Consider the following 13,608-nt stretch of genomic DNA (forward strand, 5'->3'; position numbering starts at 1 on the left):
ATCACACTACACCTTCTTATAAAAAATATATTAGTTAAAAATTAGGAAGAGAACAGAATATAAAAGTTAATTAAAAAAAATAAATAAGCTCAACACTAAAATCAGGTATATTTTTGAGTAATATGTTAAAAATTACTGATCTTCAAACTTTTTCTACTTGAGCATCAATATATCTTCTATATTACTGATTATAGAATAACAAATATTTTATAAATAATTTTAGGTCAGCTGAACAAGCTATTTAAATGACTGCAGTTAAGGTAATCTTAATCCAGCAGTAGCAAACTTAAGAAACATTTGAAAGAAAGACTTACAGATAAGAGCAGGATTGAAAAAAAAATTATTTTGTTTTATTACAATTATATTACTTTTAACAAACTATTCTGTAAAAGGGCTACTTATGTAAATACCCTGAAACAATTTCAGTATTTTAAACTGAAATCAAATTTTAATTATCAACAATATATATTTTTTATTCCAAATTAATAATCTTGTCAAAGCCGTGATATTATTCTACTATTGTTATATTACATTCTCAAAACTGATGTACTCAAGTGTATGTACAATTAAGCAGTGAAAATATGGACCTTAGAATCTAAACTCTGCCAACTTTAAGTGATCATCACAATCTATATCTCCCTTCTGCTTGTACACGTGCGCATGTACACATGCGCATGCACACACGCGCGCACACACACACACAAACTTTTTGAGACTTCAATCATTTGATTGGTTTGATGTGCTTTTTTTAGTCCTTTCCATTTTGTGCCAATTTTTTAGCCCCTAACATACCTCTATATCATACATTATTTATATTATAATTTTTGCTTTCCTTTATTGTTTTTACTCTACACATCCTTTTAGAACCAAACTTACTAAATTAAATATGGTGCCGTAATCTGTAGGCGAGTAAGATTGTCCTTTATATAAGATTCTGCCATAAACTTTTCTAATTTTGTCTTAAAATCTCTTTATGTCATACTCTATCAATCTAATTTTACCTAATAAAATCTATTTTTTTATTTTTTACCTAATTTTCAACATTCTCCTACACCATTTAAACTCAAAAAATTCTTTATTTTTATACCTTCCTTTTTATTCTTTTTTTCTACTATAACATGATAAACTCAGTTATTTTCAAAAATATCCTATAGATTTCTAAATTTACATTTGATGTGATTTCTACATAAAAGTTTTCCTGGTGTATGCAGGTCTTATTATTTAATATTATACATATTTATATTATTTTTACATCATCTAGCCTTTGTAATTTTATTACCAGAATAATAAAGCTTTTCATTATTCCCCTTTTTCTTGTATTTTATCAGATTTGTTTGACTCCTGTATGCTTTCAAATTGAATTTCTGCACTAGCAATAAGTCCATCTCATTCATTAATTCTTTTAACTCGGTTCTCAGTTTCAGCCAAAATAACTGTAGCATTAGCAAATGCAAACATTTTTTATTTTTGTCTTTGCACTTTTAATTCTACTCTCATAGTTTTCCGTTACTATTTTTTTTAGATGTTATCATCTATATTCAAATTAAAAAATAAAGACAAGAAATCTACATTCTTGAAGCTGTAGCACTTCAACTTGTCTTACATTTTGTTCAGAATTAAATTCTTCTGAAATTTTCTTTATATTCTTTATGTGATTATTACCGTTAAATTACTGAACGTCAAACATAAAAAAACAGCGTTTACCCCAATTTATTGGTTTTCGTCCCCAGATTTCCTAAAAACTACTGAAAGACAACTGAGAATCGGTTTTTAAAGTCCCAGAAAAACTTTGTGATAGACTATGGATGTATATATATATATATGTGTGTCTGTGTGTGTGTGTGTGTGTGTGTGTGTGTGTGTGTGTGTGTGTGTGTGTGTGTGTGTGTGTGTGTGTGCATGTGCATGCACGTGCATGTATATATAAATATACACATGTTTGATGATTTAAAACTATGAATTACACCATAGTATCAATTATATATGTCAAATAACATTCTCACAAGGCACTAATTGGAACCAACCCAAAAATCTCTCGACATAATTGTTTATATACAGTATTTAAAAAGAATGTCATTTTACACAAAAAATTCAATTGTATGAATAAAACAACTAACTTATTTGTACATGTTAGTATACTTAACTTAAAAAATGTGAATTATCCATGACATGACAGATGTAATTTGTTAATTAAAAAATGATAAATTTTCCTTTCGGAGAATAATTAATTTTATCTTAATTCGATTCTTTAGTAGTACACTAACCTCTGGCCAACCATCAACCTTTACATCAGCTAGCATTTTTTCAGTTACAGCAAGTATGGAAAGTCGAGCACGGAACCTGTTCACATTGACACGATAATGTGATACTTCAACTTTTTCTCCTTTTTGTCTGAACACTTTGAGCTGAAGTGCTGGTGTTGCCTCACAGTCACATGTTATAGTCTGCAAAACAAAAGAAATTAAAACAAAAATCAAAATTCATAGTGCTTTAAAATGTTTTTTTTTAGAAAAAATAAGATAAATTAAAATAAAGCATAAATTTAATAATAAAAAAAAAAAAAGAAAGTGTAGTGATCAATTTCCTTCACTTACATAAAACACCAAGCTACATGATTAGTGTTAAAATATATATGTATAAAACAAAGTGTTCAAGAAATGGTATTTACAATTCTATTATTCTAGTTGTTTTATTATATAACAGAGAGAAATTATTCCTAGCTGTCAAAAAATGACCCCCAAATTTTTTTGTTCTTAATTTTGGAGCTCCCTGATTACAAAAATACTAAAAATCTTGGTTAAGATGTGTCTGTGATTGTGTAGAGACTTCTACTTGGTTTTATAATTTAAAAACAGTCTAAAAAAAAAGGATTAGTGTTACTTTGTAGATTACATTCTTTTACATAAAAAAAAAGAAAGAAAAGTGTAAGTGAAGGAGTGTGAGCCTTCTTCAAAGGAGGTTTAATGAAAATTTTAATTAATTTTTTTATTAATTATTTTTTATAAAAACATATGAGATATTAACAAAATATAGACCCAATGAAAAATGTTTATAAAAGCTTCCAAACACAAAAATTTTAATTTTATATACTTTTTTTTTAACTTTTGACTGTTCAACCTATCAATTTGGGATTACTTTTACTGTTTTTTTTTTTTATAAATGATCATTATCAGGAGGAAACATTTTTCAGCCCTTAGCAGAGTTGTAGGGATAAGAAACCTTCACCCTTACTTTCCAACAAACTTAACATTCTATTTTTAAAAGTTTTTACTTTCAAGATTCTGATAAGTTCAACTTACATAGCAACAGCAATTCATAAAACGTAAGACAATCATAGATAAAAGTTTTTACTTTCAAGATTCTGATAAGTTCAACTAACATAGCAACAGCAACAGTAATTCATAAAATGTAAGACAATCATAGATAAAAGACTTTAATAACTGTGTACCTGCTTATTATGTGTCATAACTCTAACAGCTGTAAGTGATTGACAAAAGTCACAAGTCATAAGAAGTACCATAAGCCAGTAATATGAAAAGTGATATGTGATTTGGTTTTCCATTGTCTTTCGCATAAACAAAATTGTTTATGCCTGGTAAAATGCATTTCAGACCTACAAGTAACACTTTCACTCTATTCCCAACTGTTCATAAGAGAACATCATCATTCTTAGAGATGTAGCCACTTCAACAAATGCCTCTTGTACCTCAGGTGCTTTGAACCATATGATAGAACAACAGCTACATATATACTGCCTCAATATGGGAGGGAATAATCAAATCTTGTACAAAGATTCAAGAATACCTCTAAAGAAATATTCGTAAACTAGCATTATAGAGACAATTAGATAAAACACAAAATTTTTATTTAGTCCTTATATTCAATTTGAAAGAAAATGCCAATATAAATGTCACACAAGTACTTATCAATAACATTATTTCTTGGTTATATTTTAACTAGCATAATTATAATGGCTGTAGACAACCCAATGTAAGTTAGTAGTACTCCTGAAAATGACACAGCCACTCTCAAGCATAACAAGTTCAATGCTAGGCTTACTAGGAAAATGGAGTGAAGTGATTTACTATTACATTCGTCAATGAGTCCAATACACTGCTGCATATCTGCTTACCAATTCCACCAAACTTCAGGTGATTTTCAGCCCTACAAATAACATCTTCACTCTTTTCACATCAGGTTCTGACTATATAGTGAGCACCATTACACTAAAAGAAAGTAACGCTTAACGGTGCCTGTTTTATCTAGGTTATTTACTGGAATCACAGCCATGGGGAAGATTGAGATCAATACAATAAAGCAACTAATTATTGTATCCCTTTCTATTTTGAAATAGTGCATTATATAGACCAATTTAAATAAATAGGGTAAACATATATTCTTATCAATTTAATTATATCTGGGGCCTGTTTGTTTCAATATAATTATTTTTAACAGTCTGTTATTCAATTTGATATTTACCTTGCATTAAGAATTTATTTTTTGGTTGATGTAGTACATTTCTAACATGTTATGTTCATGAATTAATATTTACTATTGTATCATTAGCAGTGGTAAGTTCTAGTTCAACTTTCATAAACATCTCTCTTGCTCTTTTCTATCCACATTCTTTTTATTTCTCATTGTTATTTTCCAGGCTTAAGTTATAACATTTAAATTTTGGTACTACCTTTCTCTTTCTCTTTTTTTCTATGCTTGATTTTTGTTTTCTTCTTTCCTTACTAGGTGGATATATATATATATATATATATATATATATATACTATATACTAGCGTTTCCCCAGTGCAGTCATTTTTTTCATTTTATGATTTTTAGTGAAGTAACCAGAGGTTTTTTTAACCTTGCTGCACACCTCTAGTGTACAGCAAGTCATGTTGCACAGACAGTAATAGTGGCAGTGATAGTGTTGGTTGAGCTCCTGTGCCATATACCTGTCCCTTAAAAAATTGAAATTCAAAAAACCTCAAAAATGGCTTTTAGAAATTTATCTGAAGAGTATTTGCAAGTCTCAATCTAGTGAATATCTCATTTCATATAGCCAGAAAAAAGGAAAATTTCCAATCATTTTTCAAATTTTTTTTCCTTTCTTCACCCCTTTCAAGATCGAATTTTAGAAGATCTAGAAAACTGGTTTTTAGTTATTCACATGAAAATTACACACACCAGAAATCAAGTTGATAACTTTATTTTTTACAGAAAGATTAAAAACGAGTAAATTTCATCATTAATCCACTTTAACTCTTTAATCTTGTAATTTCAAAAAATCCTTTCTTAGTGTGCATTTTATGTGCAAATTTTCATCAATTTATCTTTCTATCAGAACAAGTTACTTTACAGGTAAATACATGTTATATATCACAATGATTTTAAAAAAATTATTTTATCTGTTACATAAAGTACATTCATACTGATCTCAGAAATATCAGGTAAGTATATGATGCCTTTTGACAACATTATTAACTAACTTAGTTTGTTTTAATAGTTTGGTTAGGTAGCTAGAACTTTGTTGAGTGTTAGTTCTCAGCCTGCTGCGCCTAACATTAACAATCTCGTTAATCCACCATTAAATTTGATAATTTCAATTTCATGTAACTTTTAATTTTCTTAAGTTGGAGATAATTCACTTTGCTTTACATTGATAGCAAAAACCTGTGAGCTATGTACACCTGAATAACCAGCATCACTATGCAACCTGAGTTATCTTTCAACCACACAATTTTTTGTTATGATGATGTGCATCTCTTGAGGTCATTTTAATCTTAAATCAAGGAATGTAAAATTGACATCAAGTTTTAACTGAATTTTTAAAGCTAATATTTAAAAAAAAAATGACCACTCTCTTCTTTTCTGCGGACTATTTCTGTGAACACTACTTTTTACTATTACTTCTACTATTCACTACTATTACTCACTACTGAAAATCTCACGTCTGAAAATCTACTATTCCTTCTGTGAATACCACATTTCCTATTGTTCTAGATTTACCTGTTATTAATAAAAAACAAAAAACTCTTCTGTTAAATATTTTGTATAGTTAATTTTTTGAGATTAAAAGAGTTTTAACAGTTTAATATAAACTAATATAACGTAAACACTTATAACATTTATTATTATAAGATTGGAATATAATTAATAATAGAATAATTAACAGAAGCCTCCAGACAATGTTATTTTCCAGTAAAGTGGTTTTTTGGGGGGTTACTAGTTTACATATTTATTTCCAATCTAACTGAAATTAATTGGTATTCATACATATTTGTAAACTTACTTTTCTGATATCATAATAATGAAAATAATAATTTATTTTTTCATTAAAAGTCATCAATAAATGAGACAAAGTTTAAATCTGATTGATTTAGAAGAAAAAAATACTATTCTTAAATTTGGAATATCTATTAAAACCAATCATTAATCAAATAACCAAAATAATTTTGAACACTAAATAACTAATTTTTTTTTTTAAATTTGAATTAAAAAATCGAAATGTAAACATATCTTTAATTTGATAAAACAACGAAATGAAAATTGTTTTTGAGCCAGTTTGATGAATCAACGAATTTATTTCCTTTCATTCCTTTCTTATAGTGATAATTTCAAAATCAGGGTCGAATATTAGAAAATTTATTAATTATTTTTATGTCTAGCGACAATCGTTATTGTGCAAAACGTTTTCTTGAATAAGAATAAAAAATATCACTCCAAATCTCGTTCGTATACCACCGAAAGTTATCGTTGACAATTCACATAAAGATCTAACAATAAAACCAATACTGATATTTACAAAACATTAAATTACCTACAGGTTGAAAAAAATATTTTAGTAAAATGTGATCACAATTAAATATAAAGGAAGATTTGGTCGTAACAGCTGTGACTGAAAACAGATAAATTGTGAATAATCGATCCTTCAAAATGCTATTAAATTCCCTAGTATAAAATTAATCACAAAGGCCTAAGAAACTAATTAATTTTATTTCTTACAGAACCGATAAATAAAGAATGAATGTTTATTAAAAGCAATGAAGTAATGTGTTCGTGAACAACTACGTCGTACCACCCGTTGTAGAATAGTAGAGACTAAATAATCGTGGTCGGTCGGCTGCAGTACCTTTCAAGCACAAGTATGCCAGGCACACCATTAGTAAAAGAAAAGAAGGAACTTCACGCACACAATATCATAATTCTCTGAACATTTAACTGAAATGCTTTATTTTTTACGTTAATTTTAAATCACCGTATAATATATTAATAATACTGAAAATATATAGAAAAATAGCATACAATATCGTTATTGTTCAGTAAAAGTATAATGTGTGACAGATTTTACTGAATGTACAATCGAAAAATCATCCTGCTGTCACTTTATTAGCGGCTGAAAAATCAAAGTTTCAGTTATTTATTTTTTTCGGTTTAAATATATTATATTCATAAAAAGTTCAAATATTTATGTATGTAGACAAAAAATTCCGTGAACGGATTTTATATTTCTCAACATACTGAGGACCACAGGATTAAAAAAATAATAAAATATAGATAACCTAATTTTTTATGCACGCATGAGTTGGCCTCTATTTGGTTTTATATATCAGAAACAATTTAACCCCCCAAAAAAAAAAATTGAAGAGATAGCTTTGTACTAAGGAGGATTGAATCTACCATATATTTTTTAAATTTGATTGAGAGGGTGAAGAATACTGAGGTGATAAATAATCTGAAAGAAGTTCAATTTAGAAAATATTGTTACATATGCGTGATTTTCAGCGCATGGCAAAAAATATCATAATATAATATTAGGAAAAATCCATAAACCGGAAAAGGTTCCGATATTTTAAACGAATATACGAGAAATTCATTTATTCAAACTGCATTTACGATCATCAAGAATTATGGATCTAGGTAAAACATTATTAAATCAAATCATCATAAGAAATTTGAATGGGCATTTCATCAATCAATTAGATTGATTTTATGTATAATTATCTTTATTATTATCATCATCATTATCGCCGTCCTCGTATTTATTCTATAGATTGAGGATAAAAACTGATAATTCGTATTCTTAATTTAAATAATAAATGCCGTTAACCGACTCGAAAAGGAGTCCGATCAAGGATAATCTTAAAAAGCTGTTCACATATAACAAAAATAAGCACTCCAGAAATTGCCTGGAAAGATCGAGGAAAACTGTGGGAAAACTCGATAAGAACAGAATTACAAAATAAAAATAACACACGTAGTACATTTGTGTATTTTATCTTCATTCAAATTCAATTTAAGCTTAAATAAATAAATTTATGTATTTATTTAAACAAATTTTACCATTAAAAGTATTTATTTGAACGTTTTTTGCGATTATACGGTAAATGCAAACATACTGGAGTGGATGGTGGATACTTGAAGTTTTATTGTAATTTAAAAAGGTAAATGTACTTCTTAACTCGGAATAGTCATAATTACATATCGATCGATGGATTTATTTAGAATAATTAAAAATACAATTAAATTTGAAAAATGTCACAATTAATAAAGGCCACCTTCTAAAGTTGATTTGAACGATTTACCAATTAATAATTATTACGGAAGCTTTATACGGAAGATTACTTTATGATTACACTGACAATATCTTTGTATGTTGAATCAAAAAAATCTATTGAAAGATTATCACGATATTGGCGACTAAAAAATCTATAACACTTACAACTGACTGTTATTCTTAACTCTATTATTTTATACCTACAATCACGGTGAAACTCTAATTTTCCGATTGTTTATTCATTTATTTTTTATCATTTACATCACTTTTTTAAGAATTAAATTTTCTACAAGTTTTTTAGAAAACGTTTATGCATTTATTACTTATTTAAGAAGGTTATTTTAAGCTAAACATTAAAAAATTGGTTTTTGGAGCCCTAATATTGGGTTTTAAGTCGGATATCTTAAAAATTAAAGGAGATACAGTTGTGGGACCTATTTTATTGAATTTTTCAGGTCAAAAACCATAATTTCACCTCTAGATTAACGTCCAAAAAATTTCAGTACGACCTTATTTCATCGGGGAGCTGAGATCAAAGCGAAATCTTTCGTTAGCCAAACTCAACGCGCTAACAAAGCGTTTCCAGACCTATGTTTATATGAAATTTTTTTCATTGTTTTGATAAACGGAATACGCCTGTAAAGTATTGCAAATTCCTCGTGAAACACTCTGTATATTTACTTAGTAAATGTTTGTCATAACATCTGACACACCTACATGACACATGAAAGAAGTATTAAAAAAACAGAGGTATGTAAAATGAGTTTTATTTATACCTATTACAGATTAATTGTGAACACTTCTAATGCTGTGTAAGAGGAATAACAAATATTATTCAATCGTAAAATGATTCATATTGTTTAAAAAATTAGGTTACAACACAAGTAAAAAATAAAATAAATAATATAACAAATTTAATAAAAAATTAAAATAAAATAAAATACTGAAAACAAATTTTTGTATGTTTAACTTTACAGATATTTTTTAAAATAAATTTTGATGTCCACATAAATTAAGTAAGTAAGAGATAAAGTAAGTAAAAAAGTTAACTGAAAATTTAATTTAAAAAAATGTATTTAAAATTTCAAGCAGAACTGAGTTTTTGCTTACTGTATAATATTAAAACTGATATAATAAAAATAAAACCACTACCGGTTAAATTATTAAAAAAAAAAAAAACAAATTAAACTTAGAAGTGAAGTAGTATTAATAAACAAGATAAACTTGTTTAAAAATAAACACTAGTAAATAAAAAGTAAACGTAAGTACAGTAAAACCTGTTTTCTTAAATGCTTTCAATAAACACAAACACAGAAATGCGCGATTTCCTTTATAGTATATTGGTGTACGTTTAAATCTACGTACATTATCATACAAAAATATTGTTTTTTATTCAAGACGTTTTACCGCGATTGCAAACACTTACGTGTAATAAAATATTTAACTTTAAATTCTAAAAACTAAACAATAATAATAAAGACATTTTTTTTAAATATCTGACTGGAATTAGCGCTCGCATTTTAACATAGAAATTATGAAGATTATGTCAGAAGGGAAAAAAAAAGATTTTTAAAGTGTGATGTTATAGAAGCCTGTTTAAAATCCATTGAGTGACATTGAGATTTTTTTTAAGTAAATGGAAGAGAAAAAGAAATTTGAACTTTTATTTGTCGGAAGAGCCAGGTTAGTGAGTAATACATGAGGACCCAAACAAACTTATTTTGCAACGAAATGTAAAAATAATACTTTAAGTGAAAAAGATTAAAAGCATACAACAAATAATTAAAACTGAAGTAAAAAAAAATAGTAAAATTCAAAGAATAACACAGACCAGAACAGAATGAAAAAGTGTATCAAACCAGCAGAGTAACAGGAGAATATATAAAATACCAAAAGAAAGCGATTAAAGAATGCAATAGCATTTGCGTAGATGTATTCCAAGTATAAACAGTAATTTATTAAATACAAAGCTAACTTTAAAAAATAAAACTATTTCAAAAATAAAAACCACCATTACCCGTAACTTAAACTTTAATTTGGTGCAGATTTCAAAAACTCAAAATTTAAAGATTTAAATAACGCTACTGGTTTTATTTTGATTTTATAAGACGATTTTCTATGCTCTATACCACTTGCAGAACTAAATGGAATTCTGTTCATATGAAAGAAATTCGTTTGGAAGAAACACAATATGAATGATTTTTATTAAAATAATCATGAAGATAAATGACAAAGATAAAGAAATTGCTACCGAGGCTCTCTCTCTCTCTCTCTCTCTGGATTGCAGAATATTTATTATATTATTTTTACTTTTAAGCACTTCAACTAATTTTCGCAGAATATTATTTGGAATTAGAATAACATTAAATAAATCAATAACCCAATATCCAGTAACAACAAAAAAAGAATCGAAGTGAGAACCTTCTTTTTTAAGTCGCCTAAAGATAAACAGTACATTCATCTGACAATGTAATTAATTCTAAGTGAAAGTATAGATAAAAATAATTATTAAATACCATTTAATAGCAAAAACAGCAAGGAATTATTGAAGAAGGCGAGACGACCAATCTAGCACCTGTTAGAACACTAAATTAATTTTTTTAAGTGAATTTTTTTTATCATACGAAAACTCGACATTTATGTAGTCTAAATTATGTCAACACATTTCTATGTTGAATATGTTTCTATGAATTTTCATACCATGTGTTTTTCTCGAAGAAATCCTTAACTTTATCTTACTTTATTAAAGGTACATGCGATCCATATGCGAGAAGTCAGTGTAAGAAGTTTTCATTCTATTTCAGTCAACTTTTCACCTAGTAAATCACTTTCAAAAGGCGTTTTTAAAATTGTTTTCATTTTAAATGTTGTAAATATTTTTTACATTTATTTTATTTTATAATTGTTTTTGTATTTACATTTAATTTTGCTAATTTTTTCAGGATCTACTGATGATTTTTTTTAAAAATCGAAACGCATACAGTTTTTTTATCTTTTTAAAACTGTTTTTGAAAGTTTTAATTGTAACTTTAATGAAATTACTTAAAAAATGACTAAATAACTAAAAATTGATTAATAACTAAAAACTAAAACAAATAATAACTAAAACAATGATTATTAGTGAACTCACGCTACAAGGAAACTTTACAATAATTAAAATAATACAAGGCCAAAACTTTTTTTATTAAATAATGGGAACTGTAAAACAATAAATGAAAAAAAAATCCTTGAATCGACGTTTCCTTTGAACCGGTGTAGATTATTGAAGAAATTCTCAACCTCGAAAAAACTTTAATTTTTCTTTCTTACATATTTAACTAAAATAATAAATAAAAAAAAACCATTGAACAAATACTAAAAAAAATAGGTATGTAAGTAGTGGAGAATTATTTACAAAGTAGTATGTACAAAAAGCAACTACGGGGTTGTACTCGGTGAGTAAAAGCTAACAGTGAACACTCTTCTTAACAGCTTACTGAACGTTATTTTCAAAGAAAAATTATCGTTACAAGTAACTCGTTTGCTTAATAACAACAGCTAAACTGCAAAATTTTATAATAAGAAATCGGAAAACATAAAATTTTAGAATAACATAAACAAGTATGGCCAAAACTGCGTCACAAATTACAAATGGACGAAATGACAAAAGGTTAAGATAAAATAGGACCTCGTTTTATTCAATTAAAAACAGATTTCATCCTAAACCAAGAATTGACATTTATCAAGTTCAAATTTACGTTTTAGTATAAGATATAACTGGTAAAATCTCATACTCATAATCTATACCGATCACAATGAATGCTTTTACAATTCGCTATTAAAAACAACTAGAGTATGATATTTGTCCTTGACTTGTATTCGTAGCAACCGACTAGAAAAATATAACTGTTATTACGATAACCGGTCATGGAAAAAATTCATACATTATCTAATGAAAACTACAAGAACGAATGCATAATTCTATCTGGATTACATACACAATTTATCTCAAGAAAATAGCGACGAACCCTTAAGATACGATAAATAATTCTATAAATGAGCCTAATCAACATATGAGAATGTTTAACATAAAACTTCGTGCTCATTTATGCGTACATAGGTCAAATATAATTGATATTTAGGTTATCAATATTGTTTTTCTTGATGCAATAAAAGTTAATTTTATTATTATACTTCAGTAAGAGAAAATAATAATAAAAAAATACAATTAAAATAAATTATTTCAATAAAACGTTGAAATGTAAATTATATTCGATAAAAAAATAATAAGCTGTTATTATAACAAAGTTTTTTTACATTTTTTCCTCAATTTTTGGTGTTTTTTGTGTTTAAAACTGTTACAACTGAAGAGAGGATGAGGCGACAACTAGTGGTCAAATGTGTCTACCCTTAGTGCCCTCAAAAAGGGATCCAAGAAATAGTCCTGCCGCAGACTTCTTAGAGACAATTTTGTGATGTGGGTGATATCTCCACACGACAGCGTGCGTGTGTGTGTGTGGTGATGCTCTCGCCACAGACTCGCAGATAGCCTCTGTACCGTGGCAGACGGGGCCAGTTTTGCGTCCCACGAAGGTATTTCGTTTTCCCGCAGCTACCACCGATTTGCCATTTCAAATCGTTTTCAGGACCTCCCCCATGGAAGATGCTTGTCAAAAGAAAACGATTAAGCCCCCGCCGACAGTCCTGTACGGCATCACCGATGTTATCCGGCTGTATGAATTAATTGAGATGGTGCGATAGTTAAAAAGTGTGACTAGTAAATGTAAGAGTATTCAGCCCTAAACAACTACCTGTTGTTTCGAAAGATCTGGACGTCTACAAGCGGATGATTTATTTGGAAAGTGAGCACAATCTGATCGGTCATACCTTCATTAGGAAGGACGAAAGAGCCTTCCGGGTTGAACTAAGGTACTTACACTATTCAGTTCCGATACCTTATTGAAGGAGAGCTTGAGGAACACGGCCACGCAGTACGACGTATAATTAATGCCATCGACATTTTTTGTCAACCTTGAGCCCAAGGATATCAGTAAACAGGTTTTTATCCTGAAATACA

General features: G+C 28.1%; 1 protein-coding gene across 16 annotated transcripts in view; it reads right to left on the reverse strand.

Moving 5' to 3' along the window:
- Positions 1-13,608, reverse strand: part of LOC142319565 (uncharacterized) — a 178,830-nt gene that overhangs the window by 81,513 nt on the left and 83,709 nt on the right. For all 16 annotated transcript variants that reach the window (XR_012755215.1, XR_012755214.1, XR_012755213.1 and 13 more), the window contains exon 3: positions 2,265-2,444. Coding sequence is in view for 11 of the 16 variants with exons in the window: in XM_075356990.1 (XP_075213105.1) it covers positions 2,265-2,444 (180 nt within the window). In the remaining 5 variants the exon portion in view is untranslated. The remainder of the gene's footprint in view (positions 1-2,264; positions 2,445-13,608) is intronic.

This window comes from Lycorma delicatula, chromosome 2 (assembly GCF_047948215.1).
Source record: "Lycorma delicatula isolate Av1 chromosome 2, ASM4794821v1, whole genome shotgun sequence".
Lineage (NCBI taxonomy): Eukaryota > Metazoa > Arthropoda > Insecta > Hemiptera > Fulgoridae > Lycorma > Lycorma delicatula.